This window comes from Vitis riparia, chromosome 1, assembly GCF_004353265.1.
Source record: "Vitis riparia cultivar Riparia Gloire de Montpellier isolate 1030 chromosome 1, EGFV_Vit.rip_1.0, whole genome shotgun sequence".
Lineage (NCBI taxonomy): Eukaryota > Viridiplantae > Streptophyta > Magnoliopsida > Vitales > Vitaceae > Vitis > Vitis riparia.
In genome coordinates, this window is record NC_048431.1 from 11,360,406 (window position 1) to 11,379,831 (window position 19,426).

The 19,426-nt window shown below is 34.3% G+C and overlaps 3 protein-coding genes across 3 annotated transcripts; 2 read left to right on the top strand and 1 right to left on the bottom strand.

The window, feature by feature from the left end:
- Positions 1–2,539: 2,539 nt before the first annotated feature.
- LOC117920169 lies at positions 2,540–3,145 on the top strand. The gene has a single exon (XM_034837550.1). It carries the CDS (start codon positions 2,540–2,542, stop codon positions 3,143–3,145), a length of 606 nt encoding a protein of 201 aa, XP_034693441.1.
- A 3,132-nt stretch (positions 3,146–6,277) lies between these two features.
- On the top strand, positions 6,278–11,935 carry LOC117917899. Its single transcript, XM_034834368.1, has 5 exons — positions 6,278–6,385; positions 6,552–7,154; positions 9,113–9,694; positions 9,776–10,064; positions 11,367–11,935. Exons 2-5 carry the CDS (start codon positions 6,576–6,578, stop codon positions 11,399–11,401), a joined length of 1,485 nt encoding a protein of 494 aa, XP_034690259.1. The 5' UTR covers positions 6,278–6,385; positions 6,552–6,575; the 3' UTR covers positions 11,402–11,935.
- A 1,010-nt stretch (positions 11,936–12,945) lies between these two features.
- LOC117912264 (pentatricopeptide repeat-containing protein At1g59720, chloroplastic/mitochondrial) lies at positions 12,946–15,036 on the bottom strand. Its single transcript, XM_034826795.1, has one exon. It carries the CDS (start codon positions 14,884–14,886, stop codon positions 13,057–13,059), a length of 1,830 nt encoding a protein of 609 aa, XP_034682686.1. The 5' UTR covers positions 14,887–15,036; the 3' UTR covers positions 12,946–13,056.
- Positions 15,037–19,426: the final 4,390 nt, after the last annotated feature.

Sequence of the window (19,426 nt, forward strand, 5' to 3'; positions counted from 1 at the left end):
ATCAACTATCTCATCCCATATTTGATTAAATATAGAATACAATAAGCTTGATAGTAGTAGGGATGAAAGCTTAGGAGGCAGAATATGGAGAATGAAGAATTCATCGATGGAGGACGCAAGGTCCATTGTGAGGCTTCCCAAAATTGGGTTGAGGTTCACTAGATTGGCGGAGGATGGGAGGATGGCACTGATGATCGATCGGGAGTGGTGTAAATTGAGCTCCTTATTTATCAACTTTTGATAGAGTTCATCAAATGAAATTAGTGTTTCTCATACCATTGATGACATCAACAATTGGTTTGTAATCATCATCTAGTACATCAAGAATTTTCTTAATGAAAATTTCTTCATCCATAGGTTTTCTTAATATCGCAAGTTCATCTGCACGACTCTTGATGAATTGCATGTATTTGGAAATGCTTCAGGATCCTTTGATGACATGCATGACTTATTTCTTGTTTTGTTTAATGTGACCTTAAGTTGGCTTTGCATATGTGTTGTTGGCAAGAATAGTCCATGCTTGTGGAGATACTTTAGCCGTGGAGATAAGCGGAATAATTGGTGTAGATAGAAATCTAACAAGTGCACTAAAAATTAATTTGTCTTGTTGAACGCATATTGGATATGTAGGAATTGGAGAGGTGGTGTTGTTTTTTGAAATTGCGGCAGATGGTGTTATTTTTTGAAATTGCGACATATGTACATGGGTGAGAACCGTCTATAAATCTTTTCAAAGCCTTAACCAATGAATGTGGCTCAAAATTGCATTTGCCAAGAGAGATAATTGGTGGTGTCGAGTGTGATGGTATTGTAGGTAGAGATATTGATGGCTATGATTGTTTAGTTTGTAGGTGTTTGGAACATTGATGTTGGTATTTGTTGTGGCCATTAGAGTTTGACTAAAATAAGTCCACCAACGATAGAGAGCTAAGGTTTCGACATGAAAGTGCAAAAGATAGAAAGAGACGGGCAATTCCTAGAGGATACTACTCTAATACCATAAAGATATAAAGATATAAAGAAAATTTTGGAAATTATAACTTAACCTTTCTATTGATTTGACTGAATATATAGAGGTTACAAACTAGCTAATTTATGGAAACTCATTAGATAATCATTGAGAACTAGAATCTATATTTAAAAATATAGGATAATTTAAACATTTAAATTTGTTAAGTTCTTTATTATTCTTTTATCCTATCTATTATATATCTAATCAACCAATAATCTAACATTTTGAGAAAAAAAACTATAAAACACTAAACAAATCGTTTTCATTTATAAAACCTTGATCTAATTTATAAAAGAATAAAACATAATTAGAAATTTCAATGATTTTAGATGTTTTAATAAAAATGTAATAAAAGATTACTATTCTCTTTGAATTTTTTTTTTTCTTTTCTTGGTTTGATATGTTTTTTTGCTTGACACATTTAAATATAAAACATTAAATTTAAAACTTATTTTATTATCATCAAAACTGATATTAATCAAATATTTATTTAATAATTTTATTTTATTTAATCAAACACAATTTTAAGAAATAATTTCAAAAAATAAAACTGAAACAAAAAACTAAAAAACATTTTTCAAGTCAATCACACCCTTAGTTTTTTAAAAATATTTTTAGACTTATATATGTAATTTTTATTAGACTTCAAGAACTTTTTAACTTTAAAGCTACATTTAGTTTATGGAAATTATTATAAAATAAAAAAAGTTAAAAAAATGATTTTGTCATATTTAATTTCACCGTAAACTTTTTAGAAGTCAAACATAACCTAAACATTCGATACTTTGAAACTTTTATTCAAAGTGAAGTTTTATTTAAATTGCAAATAACTTGTACCCACATGTTTATATAGGAAAATCGATTTTTATTGAATGAATTTAATCTTCTACAAAGGCTGCATATTTAGATATGCAAAGAGTAAAATAGGAGGTAAATGGAAATGCAAGGGAAAAAAGGAGCTAGTTAGAAAAAGTGGTAAATAAGGAGTATTATTTCCCACTTGAGAAGGCTGAAATTTCATTTCCTTTCTTTTAATCATATTTGGCATAAAACATATTCCAATGCAAATATTTCATTTTCATTATTAATTTTGTCAAGACAAAAAAAAGAAAAAAGAAAAAAAGGAAAAGCAATGTATTATAAGTAAAATATAAACTCCAAATGTTTTTACAAATTAAATGAAAAATGTTAAATTATTTCTACTTTTGTGCATTTCACCTATAGCAATGCTTTTATTATTAATTATTTATTCGATTTGTAAATTTCATTTATGGTAAATTTCTTGTCATTCTGAATATGACAAATGAAAAGGACTTCACGTGAAGCATGGGAGGGTAGATTTTGGATTAATTCACGCCAAACAGAAAATGAAATATAAAATAGGAGAAGGAATTCTTTAAATCATATCAATAAAAGAAAATTTAGTGTTGAAAATTATGACATTCATATTTTGGGTCGTCTCTTTAATCAACCTTGAGGCCTTTCTCCACAAACAGGAGAAGTGGGTGTTGTTGATTGATTAATGGTATGGAGGTCTTCAGCATTGCCAAAGCCGTCAGACTTCGAAGCCATCTGGACAGCTACCTGGTGGCTGACGACGACCAAGAGACGGTTCGCCAGAGCCGCAACGGCTCATCCCGTATAGCCAGATGGCTGGTCGAGGCCACCGGCCATGTCATCCGCCTCAAGAGCTGCCACGGCCGCTACCTCACCGCCTCACACGATCCATTTCTTCTGGGCGTGGCTGGGAAAAGGGTCACTCAGACTGTGCCCGGGACTGTATCAAACTCGTTGATTGAGTGGCAGCCTACATGGGATGGGTTCCAGGTGAAGTTGAGAGCTCGAAGTGGCCAATATCTGCGCGCAAACGGAGGGACGCCGCCGTGGAGAAACTCCATTACTCACGATCACCCCAGTGGCATTATGACAAGAGACTGGGTTCTTTGGGACGTGGAAGCTGTGGAGGTGCCGGAGTGTGAGTCGGTTGTCGATTATCTTTCGGCGGTTTCGGGGTTTCCTCCAATTTCTGACGGCAGATCAACGATGGCGTGGCCCATCTCCATTCTCGCCTCCTTGTACTCTTCAAAGGTATCTATCAATCTTCTCTCTCCCGGAAAAAATCCCCCTCTTTAATTTTCAAGAAACAATTAACAAGATTTATTCCCTGAGTTTTTTTTTTTTTTTTAGTTTTTTAAGTAATAATTACAAAAATCTTCCCTTCAACTTCCTGGATTCAATTTACACCCTTCTATGTCTGAAGAACATAAATAGTTGATATAAAATTTAATAGAATAAGAGATAAAAAGGATGAGATAATATAAATATGAATTTTTATTATTAACATATAATAAGTTATCTTATCATTTATTTTATTATGGATTCAACCAAATAACAAATACATATATTATTTTAATTATTTTATATTATTTATTTTTCAAAACAAAAAAAAAAATGATTCTAAAAATTAAATTTGTAGTTAAAAAAGAAAAATTAAAAATTTTATATAAATATATTGTAAAATAATATTAATACATGTATTATTTAATATAAAATTATTTTCATGAATAAAGTAATGTAAATTTTTATTTATAAATTTTAAATATTTTAATGATGAAAATTATAAAAATAAATAAAAACTTATTATTAAATTTTAAATTGATGAATATTTTTAAAATAAAACTAAACACAACATAGACTTATAACTTTTTAATAATAAATATTAAAATGTAATATAATTTTTATTCTAAACAATTATAGAACAGTGAAGGATAATCCTTTCATTTTATTTTATAAATTAACATAAATATTATATAGTATTTCCTATTTAGGGGTGTAACTTGAACTAGTTGGCCCAATCCAATGTGAACCTAATTCGATACTTGGACGGGGTTGGACAAATATTTTTAATATTCAGGTTGAGTTTAGGTTAAGTTTTCTCAATCCGAACTCAATTTGGGTTGGGTTAAGGTTTGAACAACTCAAGCCTAACTTGAATATGATTTAATGTTTTTATAATATTTATAATATTATATTTTATATAATAATATTCATTTTCTTTTTAGATTTTAAAGAAAAATATCAAATTATAATTATATCATATACTTTTTCATTTTTTTAAAAGATATATAAGTTTATTTTTACTTTTTCATTATTATCTTGAAATTTTATCTTATTTATTATTTAAATTTTGATATAAATATATAGATTTTTTTTTTTAAAACTATGCATGAATTTTGAATAATGCAACCTAATTAACTTAACCAACTCGAGTTTAATCTGATCAACATGAGTCTAATCTGATTAACTTGAATTCAACCCAAGTTTGGAAAAATAAGGGACTTGAATTAAGTATTATAAGTTAGAAGTCGGATGTGATTGAACTTGAATTGATTATTTCTTAATTTGAGTTGAATTTAGATTAGCTATCAAAAGTTAGTATTTAATATTTAGGTATAATGCAACAGTGGCATTACTAAATTGGGAGTTATCCTTTTTTTTTGTCTTCTAATTCTAGTTGAAATATTACTTTGTTGGCATTATTTATATGCTTAAACATTTTAAAAATATTTTCTTTTATCTATATAGTATTTGAAATTAATTTTAAAAATAAATTTTGGTCATCTGCAAACCATCACATCCTAAGAACAAAACAAAATTAACTTGAAATAAATTAATATTGAAAAATAATCTAATTTTGACTTTATTTGTCTGCATTTTGTAATTTGTAGGGGCATTAATTGCCTCTAAGGCCGACAAAATGAAACCCTTCGTCTTGTTATTCAAATCAAATCAAAAAATATATTTAAACCAAGTTTAAGGATGATTTAGAAAGTGTTTTTAATATTTTTAATATTTTTTTAAAAAAATTCTTTTAAGTACTTCTTAGGATTACTATAAAACATATTCTTTCTAATATTTGAAAAATAAAAAATTTAAATATTAAAAATACTTTTTAAAATCACTAAAATATGCATTTTTAGATAATGTTATTTTGCTTTCAATTTTTTTTAAAAAAATTGTTAATATTTTCAAAAAAAAAAATAATTAATACATTAAAAATAAATAAAGAAATAAAATTAGAAATATGAATATTATAAAAGAAATGTTAATATGAATAAAATATTAAAATCAAATATTATCTTTAAGAGTATTTTATTTATTTATTAAAATATGGATTATTATGAGTGAATATATTTTTAAATTAGAATAATTTAGATGGTTAATTATAAATATATTAGAATATTTTAGTATAAAATATAGTACAAAATTTAAAAGAATAAAAAGTTAATACAATATAAGAATATATATATATATATATATAATTTTTATTATATTTGTCTCACAATTTTTACATGAATGGAAATTTAAAATAAAAGAAGATCATACAAATTTTATATTTTAGAAACCAAATTAAAAAAAGAAAAAAAAAAGAAAATTAGAAACTCTGGTTGACTTCTCTTCTTCGTCCATTGTATGCTTAACTTTTCGTGATGGAAAATTTTCATTTAATTAAAAATAAAACAGTAGAAAATTATAAAATACAAGAGCGTACGGTAGGGGTGTGTTTAGAAATTTAGAATTAGCGATTGGGAATTGGGAGAGAAAGTGGCGTCGCTTCCATCTTCAACGCGGTAATTTTAATTCTTGACGGCTACCACGCGGCTCTGCTTCTGGAAGGATCGTGAGTCTATGAGCCAATCCCACGCGCAACTTAAAACTACCTCACCCACGCCAACCATCCCCTTTTATGAATGCAAGGAAGTTATGGCAACTTCCTTTCTATTTGAAGTAAAAAAGGAAATATCCTTTTATTTTTTATTTTTTATTTATTCTTATTAAATGGTAGTATATTTGGGAGTTTGAAGTTGGAGTTGGAGTGGATGTTTGGTAATTCTAAGAAATATTTATATCATTTAAAAAAGAATTATAAATCATTTTAAGTTTCAAAAAATTTAAATATACTGTCTTATAAAAGGAAGATAGGGTTGTTGCTGTATAGGATTCAAAACTTCTTTAAGGGAATAAGAGAGATCACGTCGTTAACTAAGTTTGGAAAGAGAGTAATGTAGTTGTGGTAACAGAAAGTGGTTTATGTGGTGTGTAAAAATTTATTTGATTTTGGGAAACCTTGGATTAAATGGAAGCACATTATACACGTTTACAGATTTAGTGGTGATGAAGTGAATATGTTTCTTGTACTCTATTTCGCAGCGCGTGGAGTTTAAATGTTTCCTCTTTCCCTCCTCTATAAATAGTCTCAATCCAATATTTCGTCGTCAACGCATTCCGAGTCTTGGACGCATAAGGCTTAGAGATTTCCTGCCCGTTTTCGTCCAGCTTTCGCTGTCTTCTTTGCTAAGAAACCAATTTAAAGTAAGAAGTTGGGATCACAAAGCCCAAGCCCTTCCCTCTCTTTTTCTTTCTCCGGCTCTGTTTCCCTCCTCAAGCAAAAAGACAAGCACTCCTTTTGCCTTCTTATATTAATTTAATTTATTCCTTAATTAATTCTCCGCTATCTCTTTGTTTCATCCTTCCTCAGAAGCTGTTGGTGTGTATTGATCATATGGAGTTGTTCCGTACAGCCAAAGCCGTCACACTCCGGAGCCACCTAGACAAGTACCTGGTCGCTGACGACGACAAGGAAACGGTTCGCCAGAGCCGAAATGGTTTGTCCCGGAAAGCCAAATGGCTGGTCGAAGGCAGCGGCCATGTCATCCGCCTCAAGAGCTGCCACGGCCGCTACCTCACGGCCTCCGACACGGCCTATCTTCTGGGTATGACTGGGAAAAAGGTGACTCAGACGGTGCCGGGGAATACATCGGACGCGTTAATTGAGTGGGAGCCAATACGGGATGGGTTTCAGGTGAAGTTCAAGACTCGGGGTGGGAAATTTTTGCGAGCGAACGGAGGGACGCCGCCGTGGAGAAACTCGGTTACTCACGATTACCCTAACAGCAGTGCAACACGGAACTGGATTCTTTGGGACGTGGAACCCGTGGAAGTGCCGGAAGTTGATCCAGTGGCGGACTACCTATCCTCGCTGTCGAGCTTTTCTTCGATTTCCGATGATCTCTTTGGTTCGGAGCCGGCGTCGCCGATGTCGATAACGGCCACCGAGCCATTCGGCCTGTCTTCGAAGAGGGTATGTTCTCTGACCTGTTAGCTGTTTCTCCGAAAGCCCTTTTTCAGTTATATAATCTTGATCTGGCATATCATTAAATATGATAAGGTTTGGTAAGAGGTGATCACAAAATTGATGACGAGCTCATGGACTCTCCACAGTTAGGGCTTATGAACACGCCAAAAGGCATATCATCGGAAAAACATGTGAATTAGTGTGAACATGGGTCACCTAACCCTTGGAACACTGCATCTATCATATATCAATCATGGATTATGAGTCTACCTACCATAATGTCAGTGCAATTCCCCCTTCTTTACCTAACTTTTAGTTTGTTTTTGCATATCCACTTTATAAGCTTTTCCGTCAATTAGTATTTAGACCAATTTTTTGTCATAGTTGGGTCCTCCATGAGATCCCTTGGTTTTTCAAGGGGCCCTTCCTACGAAAACCTTAATAAGATGGGTTAAAGGATAGGAAATCAATGATTTAGAGATGGGGTTTTGAAGAAAAATTGAAATTTGATAATATCAAATAACCGTTCCATGTTTTAATTTTTTTTAGGATATAAATAAAAATAAGTTAAAATAATACATATGAGTCAAGATGGGCAACCCCTCGTCTCTCTCGTCCTCCACATCTCTATCTTTAACTTTTTGGATATCACTTTTATCTTTAATGGATTCGGATTAGTGAAGAACACATATACACGTATAAAGCATTTACTTTTCGAAGTGGATTTGGAAGTGCTTTGAAAATGATAAAAGAATATCCCTCATTCCCAATCTTTTATGTTTGTTTTTTTTTCCTATAGAGCTATATAAATACCGTATTATAATGTCTTAAACGCGTAAGCACTAATCAAAAGGACTTATTTGGTTTGTAGTAATGTTCAAGAATGGATTATAATGATTCCTATAAAATTATAACTTTAATGGATCTATTTACCATAATGTGTCACACGTGCCACAGAGTAAAATCATTAACCATTATTTAAAGATAGATTACTATTTCTATCATTTTCACTCTGCCGTATGTAGTCATTAAATGTGAAAATGCCATTTTTATTTATTTATTTATTATTGCGTTACTTTGTTTGATTCGGAAAAAATATGTAGTACTTTGGGATAAAATAATGGTTGGCTTTTGTTGGGGGTTGGCACCTGAGAGAGATGGAGAGCTTATCAAAACTGAAGTTTCCTACTTTTAAGTTATTGGTACCCAACCCAACGCAACGCAACGATTGCGTACATGGTTGGAGAATCAAAAGCAGGGTTGGAAATTTGGACTGGTAAAAGATTAGTGGAGAGGATCACGAGCGATGGGCTTAGTGGCACTCCTTTGACCTATCCCAATTCAAAAATAAATGAGTCCCAAGTCCACCAAAAATAACTCCACTGGTTTAAAGGGCGCATTAGCGCCAATCAGGTTTCCACCCACTCATATTGGGCCATTACCTTGTTAGGTCATTTCACTCATCGCATCACCCATTTGTCTTCGAGTGGAAGATGCTCATTAAGTTCTTGAATGGAGAATGTCACGACTGTTTCCCATGTGACAATTCAGCTTACAAAATAATATGGTTTTGTTTTTTTCAATCATAGTATAAGATTAATAGGGTTTCTAAGGAATACAATCATAAAGGTAGAAATTTCTGGACAAAACCGATGTTTCCAAGGAATTTAATGAGTGAGTTTGACCCACCGAAACAAATGGGTGATCCACGTCGGGACACCATAGTTGAATTGTATAATTGAAAGCATCCCCTTTCCCACCCAATGTGTCGCGGATGGGCCGCGTGAGGGTGTCCGCGTCCCAGACGGTGACTGGGACTGCGGTTTCATCTTCTTATGTAGTATTCCAGCGCGGCAGTTACCTATTAAAATTTACAATTATAAAATTCTAGTACTGGATAGAAAAACATATTCAACCGGAGGCTGGTCTTCACCTTCTCCTGATTCTGTGCTACGTTTTTTCAGATCGCAATGGAGTTGTTTCACAACGCCAAGGCCGTTCGCCTCCGTAGCCATCACGACAAGTACCTGCTGGCCGACGACGACGAAGAGTCCGTTATCCAAGATCGGAGCGGCTCATCCAAGACTGCGCGATGGACCGTGGAGCTGGTCAAAGACGCCGACAACATCATCCGCCTCAGGAGCTGCTTTAACAAGTACCTCACCGCTTCCAACCAACCCTTCCTCTTGGGCATGACTGGTCGCAAAGTCCTCCAGACTCGCCCTGGGAGGCTTGACTCCTCCGTCGAGTGGGAACCCGTAAAAGAGGGCAACCGAATCAAGCTCAGAACTCGCTACGGTAATTTCCTCCGAGCCAACGGAGGGCTGCCGCCGTGGAGAAATTCGGTGACCCATGATGTTCCTCATAGAACGGCTACCCAAGATTGGATCCTTTGGGTTGTCGATATTGTTGAAATTCAGATTCGGTCTCCCACTGCTAAACCCCCGCTCCAATCCCTCTCCCATTCAGATTCTTTTGCGAGCGCATCTGATTCGAGTTCGCCTTCCTCCGTATCATTACACCCTGCCAGTTTTTCAAGACAAGAGGTATGAATTTCAAGATTTGGGCAGCTGCTAAAGACTTAATTTTGAATAATAATCATAACTCTTTCTCTTTTTATGTGGCAGTCCAATGATTCCTTGGAGAATTCTCCCCCAAAAACTGAGGGTAGGACCATATACTACCATGTTGCTGATGACAATGGCAATGTGGACGACTCTGCCGGAGGGCAGTATTTCACACTGAAGGAAAATGGGGTTTTTGAATTGACTCGCAGATTGGAGGAAGAGACGGGGTTAGAGGATATCATTGTCTGTTCTCGGAGTAACTTGAATGGAAAGCTTTATCCCCTGCGCTTGCAACTTCCTCCAAACAATGCAACTATGCATGTAATTGTAATCCAAGCATCATCAAAAGGTGAGTATCTTCTTTTACTTAGTTTCGCTATGTTTGCTTGATGCTCCTTCTATCAACTTTGTGGTACCACACAATGAGATACTGAACCCCTGTGCTAATCTTGATGAAAATCCGGGAACTGTGTTATCTAGTGAACATATTTTAGCCTTCTAGACTGCTCAAGGGTTCTAAGTAAAATAAACTAATTGTATCAGTTTGTTTCAAGTATGGTATACTGGTTTTGTGGGTTGCTACACTCTCAAACAAATACTTCATTTCATCACCCATTTGCATTTATGCTCTATCCGGCCACTGAGAAGACAAGATGAAAAGAATTATCTTATAATTAATTGGGGCCTATAATTTGAATTGTGTGATGACAAGTTGATGTTTTTGCCAATTAGAAACCTATCAAAAAAAGGTTGATGTTTTTGCCAATTAGGAGCAATAGGATAGGTGGGATATTCAGTCAAAACGAGCACATTACTACTGTGTTGGGTCGAGTAGATTGATGGTTATGTGCTATAAAGACTAAGAATTTGGTGCAGTCTTGTTATGCACCGTTAGAGGAATCCAAGAATGTGGTCAAGGTGCTAGAAAGAACCTGTGAAGACTCAAACTTACTATTTGCTTCAATTTGCTTTAGGGTTTGTTCCATGTGATTATCATTGGATCGATGTTTAGACAAATGTGGTAATTCCGCTTAGTATTGAAGTTTACCAGCAGTAACTTTAGATTCATATGATAGATACTGAGATTGGGGCATACACCTGAATTTCCACTGAGATGCCGCCATTACTTATGTAGTTCATACAAGGTTTTAACACCTAATGAGATACCTTTCACTAGTAAGTATTGTAATGAATTCACTGCATTTTTTCCCAAGGATGAACCACCTTAGTAAGGTGGGGATGGTGGGTGGTTGGAGGCAGGTGAGGATGGCTGTTGGCCATTGTTGTAAAAGTAAAGTGATCAATTTTCTTTTTCTCTTGAGATGCTGGGCAAGTCTGGTGCATTATTGGAAATTTGGAAGATGTATGCACAAAAGTCATGTGATAGCTAGTATTATATGAAGAAACCTACTTTTGAAAAAGCAGGGCAGTTGAGAGAATTGTTGAGCAAAAGAAAAACCATTAAGATCCTGTCAGGGAAACTCTTACCAACATGGTCCTTATCTCGTATCTTCCATGCACATGAGGCTCTTTAGCTGCCATAATCATAACTTACTGTGTTTTGGGTTTCTCATTTTGCATTCATTGAGTTGATTTATTGGTTGTATTTCTCATGCTAACTTTCTGCCTTTTTGCTCCTTTTGTTTATCAGCTGCAAGAAGTTTTGCAAAACCTGGGATCCCATGACGAAATTCATTGAGTTGGCATCACAGTTTTGTTCACAACATAAATGCTCAACTACATGTTCTGTACATTCTACTTCAGGCCTGTTCATAAGCTAGCTGAGATATCCAGGAATCAGCTGTGTAACGATTTGCCCCGCAGCAAAAGTCGTGGATGGAAGCTATAAAAGAAGAAAATGGAAAACACTACAGCTACTGTAAGGGGGTCATAAAACCAACACTGCCTCCATCAGTGATTATTATTCTCTTAAATATTGGAACCTATTTTCTTTGAGGGCTCTGCAACTGAGTCTGTTGTAAAATTTTGTGGTTACTTTTGGACATGGGCTGATCACTTTTTATCTCCTGATTTTCTTCCACAGCCTGCGCAACGGATTCTGTTGTAAAAACCTGTTTGCTAATCCTTTTTAAATTTGGATTGATGGTTTCATCTCTTTCCTTTTCTAATGTATCAACTACACTTGTAAGAAGTCTTCGAAATAGGACTTGTGGTAAACGTACTCCTATCATTATTTTATTTATATTTTTTTTTAAATTATATTTATATTGACTGATGTTAGGGGATTACAGCTAAGGTAGTTACAATGGATTACAGCTAAAGAAAACCAAGTAATTTTTTTTTTTAGCATTTCAAAGAAGTAATTGATTGAGCCATTGATAGATGATCTATGATAATTTCTTCGGATTTCGAAAAGAAGTATAGTAAAAGTAAAACCCATATAAAGCATAAATCCACCCAAGACAAGATCTTATTATGTGTAATATCTCACTGAACAACCATCATGTTTATGTTCTTTCCCATAGAAAATGCATATCCACTTAATAACATAACGACTTCCCCTTTCTCTTTGAACAGTAAAGAGGGAAACAACTAAAACAAATAAGAAAAAGAGTCCGTTGTTCCTCATTGTCCATATAAAATTCTGGTAAGAACTAGTTCATCAAAATAGAAAATTTAGGAAGAATATAATTCAAATTTGGTTGGAATAAATTTCTTATCACCTGTATCCCTTTTACTTTACTTTCAAAATACAAACATGGGAATCATTGAAATATTCCTTTGATTGAAAAAGTATTATTCATAAAATACATTATTCCACTAGAATACAATGGAATTTCGAAATGAAGGTATTTTTATTTATTATATAAAATAGTTAAAAAAACACTTTGCAGATCGATCTATAAAATAATTGATACAGTTTGATTCATCAACTAAATCAATAGTGCCTCTAGAGTCCACTTCTTCCCCATACTACGAGTGAAAGAGAAAATGTAAAAACTACCATTAAAGCAGCCCAAGTGAGACTTACTATATCCATGTGAATTATGTCCCCTATCTTTATGAATATGAAAGAAATTTTCCATTATTGCTCGCTAATAATAGTGGAATCGGTGGTGCAGAGTCAAAAAAGGATTCTGACCCAAGACCATTGATGAACCAATTCAACAAATCTACCTCTTTAACTGATTTTTTTCATTTTTCAAAATTTATTCTTTCAATTTAGTTTTTGGATGTGGCAAGCACATGGTACATAAAGAATGAATGTGTATATACAAATTTGGATTAGTCTTTTTTTCACACTTACTACAGATTTTGTATTTCTTTATATGTCAACAAAGCATATTGGTCATGATACAAGTTGCAAAGAAGATTCGGTGTCACCAATAATCCATGCAGGAACAGGCACCATCTTTGAAGTGATGGAATCTAACACGATCTCTCACAATTATCTCTCTGTTAAATACCCGAGAGATTAATTTGGTCACCTGGTGACAGTTATTGCAGACTCGAAGGTTCTTAAAAATGCGAATCGGCATGCCTGGTTTTGTCTTCAATAGGCCAAAGGCAATGGCAAGTCTCTCACTATGCAGCCTAAGTGAGTATTGTTTTCCATCAATGGTCTCATCAACCATGGGCGCTTGTGAAGAGTCGGGGGAATACCCTACCCTTTCCACCCTCTCTTCAATCACATCCAAAGCTGAATATATTTCTTCAGTTTGAGGATGAGATGTGTCCCCTGCAAAAAATTCGTGGGCGACACCGTCTATCTCTATTGAACTACATCCAGGCTCTTTTACTACACCCTTATCAGTCATCAGTTTCCTTACCATCCCAACATCGTTCCACCTGCTAGCTGAGGCATATACTCGGGACAGCAGCACATAAACACCGCTACAAACACCCCCTTCTGCCTCAAGGACTCGTCTGGCCATTTCTTCACTTAGCTCAACACCTGCATTTTGCTTGCAACACGCGTCCAGAAGACTCCTCCAAATGACTAAGTCTGGTCTCATGGGCATGTTTGACACAACATCTAAGGCTTCATCAATAAGCCCAGCACGCGCAAGAAGATCTACCAGGCAGCCATAGTGCTCTAATTCAGGTTTAATTTTGTACTCCGTTACCATCACATCAAAATACCTGCGGCCCTCACTAACCAAGCCTCCGTGATTACACGCACTCAAGACACCTACAAACGTGATGGCATTGGGCATCAACTTTTCCGTTCTGACCATGCAACCAAAATATTCCAATGCGGCCGCCACCTCGCCATGGGTGGAGAATCCTAGAATCATCGAATTCCATGAGGTTACATCACGCTTAGGCATTCTGTGAAAGAGTTGCAGAGCAAGTTCTAATGACCCACATTTGCAATACATATCTACCAAGGAAGTGTTCAACAAAACATCGTTAACTCTATCAGCGTCAAACTTTTTCAACAGAAAAACATGAGCCCACATCCCCAAAGACAAAGCCCCCATACCAGCACAAGCATTTGCGATACTCTGAACAGTATACCCATCCGGTTCAAAAAACTTCTGCATCTCGCCGAATAAATTTAATGCAGCATCAAACTCACCGAATCGAACAAACGCGTCAATCACAACGTTCCAAGAAACCAAACTTCTCTCAGACATTCTATCAAACACCCCCTTTGCAAAGTCCAAACGGTCGCACGTGGCATAGAAATGGACCAAACTGTTATTAATATAAACGTCTGAATCAAATCCAAGTTTCAAAATCTGGGCATGGATCTGTTCCCCTTCTGATAGAGCAAACAAGTAAGCACAAGCCTTGAGAACAAAGGGGAAAGTGTGCTTATCTTGCATAACACTTCCTTGCCCCAACATTCTGTGATAAAGCGCAATGGCATGTTGTTTGCGGTCAGTGCTTCGTGCACAGGCCCTGATGAGGGCGTTCCACATGAACGAATTGGGGTTCTCAATTTGATGGAAAACCCGAAACGCGTAACGGAGATCATGTAAGGAGGAGAAATGCAAAATCCGACTGTAAAGAAAGAAGGTGTTTGGATGGTGGAAAGATGTGGTCCGAATTGTCTGGGCGTGAAGTTGCTTGAGCTGAGACATGCAGGTGCATGAATTTAGGAAGAGGAGAAGGCGGCGGTGATGGGTGAAGGAGTCGCTGTTGCTGATGGCGTGGGGAAGATGGGAAGGTGGAGCTGTTACAGCTGCGAGAACCATTGCCATATACAAGGAAGACTCACCACTCAATCGTGCACAACCATTGTTTCACTAGCCATATTCGGCTAAACTGAGCTGGACAAGCTTCGGCTCCTTTGTGAGAAAATTCTCAGCTCACCTGCTAAAAGCACCGGTGCAATGTTTCGTTATTTTGAATATTTTCTTTCCTCACCTATTAGATCTAGGCGTCCTGATATTATGTACTTTAAAATTTTATAAACAAATAAAAAATAATAAGAACTTTATATAAAATATAATATTTTTTAAAATTAATTTTAAAAATGATTTAAAATAGAAGATATTAAAAAAAATTACCATCTTAAAATTTACAAATTTTGAATTCATTTTTTTTAACATAAAAATTACTATATTTTATATAAAAATTACTATTATTTTTTATTTAAAAAACAAAAAATATATTCAAACAAATATATACTTTTCTATTATTATTATTTAATTCTGCTTTATCTTTTGGGTTTATGTTTATAAATCCTTTTGCAAATATTTCTTAATAGCATTAACAAGAGGCTTTCATGTTATATGGGGTATGTTGCCTGGTTGCAAATCAAGTAGGAGAATAACAAGCACAAATCAATCTGTGAATTTTTCTCTTAAAACATGCAACCCATTTTTATAAGAAATGAATTTATTTGTTTTAATCTATTGACGAACCACAACAGTTTTAAGGGGTAAAACATTAAGTTTGAGGTTTGATTCCCCTTATGAGAAATTAATTTTTTATTTTATTTTATTTTATTTTTCTACATTTTCAGGGGGGTAAGGCCTTGCCTAAATCTGCCTTGCTCAGGAAAAGACAAGTTAATGATATATATTAAAAAAAAATTCAACTTTCTTAACTAAAAAAGAAACAATATAAACATAAATATGAAGAAAGTAATAAGAGACTATTTTTAATTTAAAAATAAATTGAAGCTCTAATGATGATACCAAAGCTTTTACACAGAAATTATAATTTTTTTTTCTCTTGATCTTTACTCTTGCCTTTTGCCCTAGAGGGCAAAGCTTATTTACAAGAAGGTGCTTACACATTTTTCCTTTTTATCCTTACTATTTACCTTCAATGAAGGGTAAGATTATTCATATAGAGACTAATGTAAATAATAGTGATTTTATTATTAGTATTTTTTTTTTTAAATAATGGCTTTCTATCTTTTTTGAGACTAGTTGGGGATCCACTTGGCCCAAGATTTTTCTCTTAAGATTCTCAAATCATTAGTTAGAGTTATCATTCTTCCTAAGGATAATAAGTGTAGTAGTGTAAGACTTCTTCAAAATGATTCATTTTATGTGCTTTCTATTTGTTTAGATATTCATATTGGAATTGCAATTCATATGGCACATCATCATAATAGACTACAACACAAGTTGGTTTAAAGAGCATATAATCTTGATTAGATCATGACCTATCTAATCTTCCTCCACCATAACCTTCCTTATATGATTCATGCTAGCCTTCATTGACCGTATAATTTAGTCGTAATTATGCATACATTCAAGTCTTATAATTATGCACACAATCAAGTCATTGAATATTTCCATTTTTTCCTTGTACAACTTTATATATACTCTATAAATCAATGTGAATGAACAAATATTTTCTGCATTATTGTGCTTTGATATTTTATGGTATTAGAGCCCCATTACTTCAATGAGAATCCCTGATCTTTCTTGCTCCATATCTCATATTTTTCTCTTTCTTTACCATAATGGTTTAACATTCTTATATAGTTGAATCAAACCAAACTCCTATTGTTGTCACTCTCAGAGGAAATCCCAACATTTTGGTGGCTCTTTATTGAACTACATAACTACCAATAAAACTCAATAGCCCCACTTGGCGTACTTAATTTCTAATCTTGCTATATGGCTATGATCTAATAAGGTATATAGATGGCACTTTGCACCTCCTATAACCATAAAGAAGAATGATATTGATGTTATAAATTCAAAGTACAAACTTTGGAAGAAGCAAGATAGTTTCCTCCTCAATGTCATGCTTGCATCTATTAGTGATCAAGTTACAACTCTTGTTGCTTACGTTGAATCAACCAAAGAAGCATGGGATCGATTGCATAAGACATGCCAATAGGTCATGATCTCGCGTCTTCAGTCTCAAAGAGTTTCTTGCTAAACTCATAAAGGACAAAATGAAAGTTACAAAATTTATGCAAACTGCTAAGACCATTGTTAACGAATTAACACTTGTTGGAAGCCTTGTTGAGGATGATGATTTAGTAATTTTTATATTAAACGAACTCATAGAATAATTCAAAGAAATAAATATTGTTGTTTAAACTAGAGATTTGCTAATTTCCTTGAAGAATTTTATGAGAATTTGGCAAATCATGAATGATATCCCGAGAGACATACTGCTCAATGAGAAAATGTGCAAATAACAACCCAGTTCAATTAGAAGAATTCCCACAACAAGAATAAAGGCAACAATTTGTATGGTAAGAAAGACAACAACTACAATTATGGGAATTTGCATTTGAATCAAGGAACCAACACAAACCGTAATCACATGGGACATTTTTGCACTCAAACAAATCATCTCAATCTTTGCAATTAGAATTGGTGTCCTTAACATGGGAACCATAATCAAATTGTATGTCAACTATGTGATAAGATTGGTCACTCTGCCAAAACTTGTCATTCTTGATATACTCCTTCACTTGAACCATAGGCTCATTTCATTGCTAGCAACTCTAACAAACCTAACTAGATAATGGACTCGAGTGTTTTGTACCACATAACATTTGATCTTTGGAACTTGTCTCTTTTCTATGACTATAGGGACACTGATGACATTATCAATGACAACAATAATGGCATTCCCATCACCCACATTGTTCTACTAAGTTTATTACTCCTAACTCCATTTTTCAACTTAATAATGGTTGTGTGCTCCTTCCATAAAAAAGAATTTGTTGTTTGTTTCTCAATTTTATAAACACAATAACACTTCCATTAAAATTTTCCTTACTTTATTTGTTATGATGGATTTACAAGCGAAAGTTTTGCTTGTCTAAGATTGGAGTAAAGGAAATCTTTATGAATTTTCAAACCAAAAAAAAAAAAAAGATAGTCTTATTGCCACATTTCCCTTCATACCTGACTCTATCATACCAACTACTTACCTCAAAGCACAAAAACATCCTTAATGGCGTTTGGCTATAAGCGATGAATTTGATGCTCTCCTTTGAAACCACACATGGACCTTTGCCCCTTCTTTTGACACGAGATATAGTTGCTTGTAAATGGATTTTCAAGGTTAAATAAAACTTGAATGACACCATTGCTTGTCATAAAGCTAGTTTGGTTGCTAAGGGTTTTCATCAATGCCCTAGAAAAGACTTTCAACCTTCAATCCAATGGTCAAGACCACCACTATGAGACTTGTCCTTTCACTTGTTCAGTTTAATTGGCTACTTCATCAACCGACATCAACAATGCCTCTCTTCAAGGTACCCTTGATCATGATGTCAACATGCAACAACTTCCTACCTATGCTAACAAACAATTTCCTAATCATGTTTGTAAGTTAAACAAAGTCATTTATGGATTTTGTTAGGCTCCATATACATGGTTTCATGAACTACGAACCTTTCTCATTAGTTCTAACTTCATCAACTCTATTTTTGACACTTCTCTTCTCATCATGCATCAAGAAAAATATGTTTGACTACTTCTTGTTTATGTCAATGATATCATTGTCACTAGAAACAATTTATAGGCAATGCAACAATTTGTCACTTCCTTATCTCATTGTTTTTCTCTTAAAAATCTTAGATCATTGAATTATTTTTTAGGTGTTGAAGCTATCTAAATCAACAATGGTCTTTTCCTCTCCCAATACAAATATATTTGGGATCTATTAGAGAAAACTCATATAAAATACAAAGGAAGTAACCAACCCCCTCTCCACCATTGAAACTTTAACACTGCATGATGGTGCTCCTCTTTCAGATGTTTCTCAATGCCGCCAAGTTGTAGGTGCCTTGTAGTACTTATCATTCAATCGACCCTATATTTCGTTTGCTATAAATAAGTTGTCCTAATTTATGCATCATCTTTCAATGAATCAATGGATAGTAATTAAAAGAGTCGTTCGCAAAGGCACCTTGCACTACGACATTTTTCTTTATAAGTTTCTAACTTGTCTTTCCATGCATTTTCAAGTGTTGATTAGGTTGGAAATGTTGATGATTGTACTTCAACATCAACCTTAATTTTTTTTCTTAGTATAAATCCAATCAACTAGAGCTTCATAAAGTAGCATACTATTGTTTGATCCTCTATTGAAGTCGAATTTAAGACAATTGTTAAAAACAATTAGCTTTAAAATATGATTCATGAGCTTTATCTCCATCTTCATGCTATGCTTGTCATTCACTATGTTAGGAGCAACTTATCTTAGCATCAACCTTGTGTTTCACTTATGAATGAAACATATTGTTGTTGACTTTCATTTTGTTTGTGATCAAGTTTCCAAGAAGCTACTTCCTTTTCACATGTGCACTTT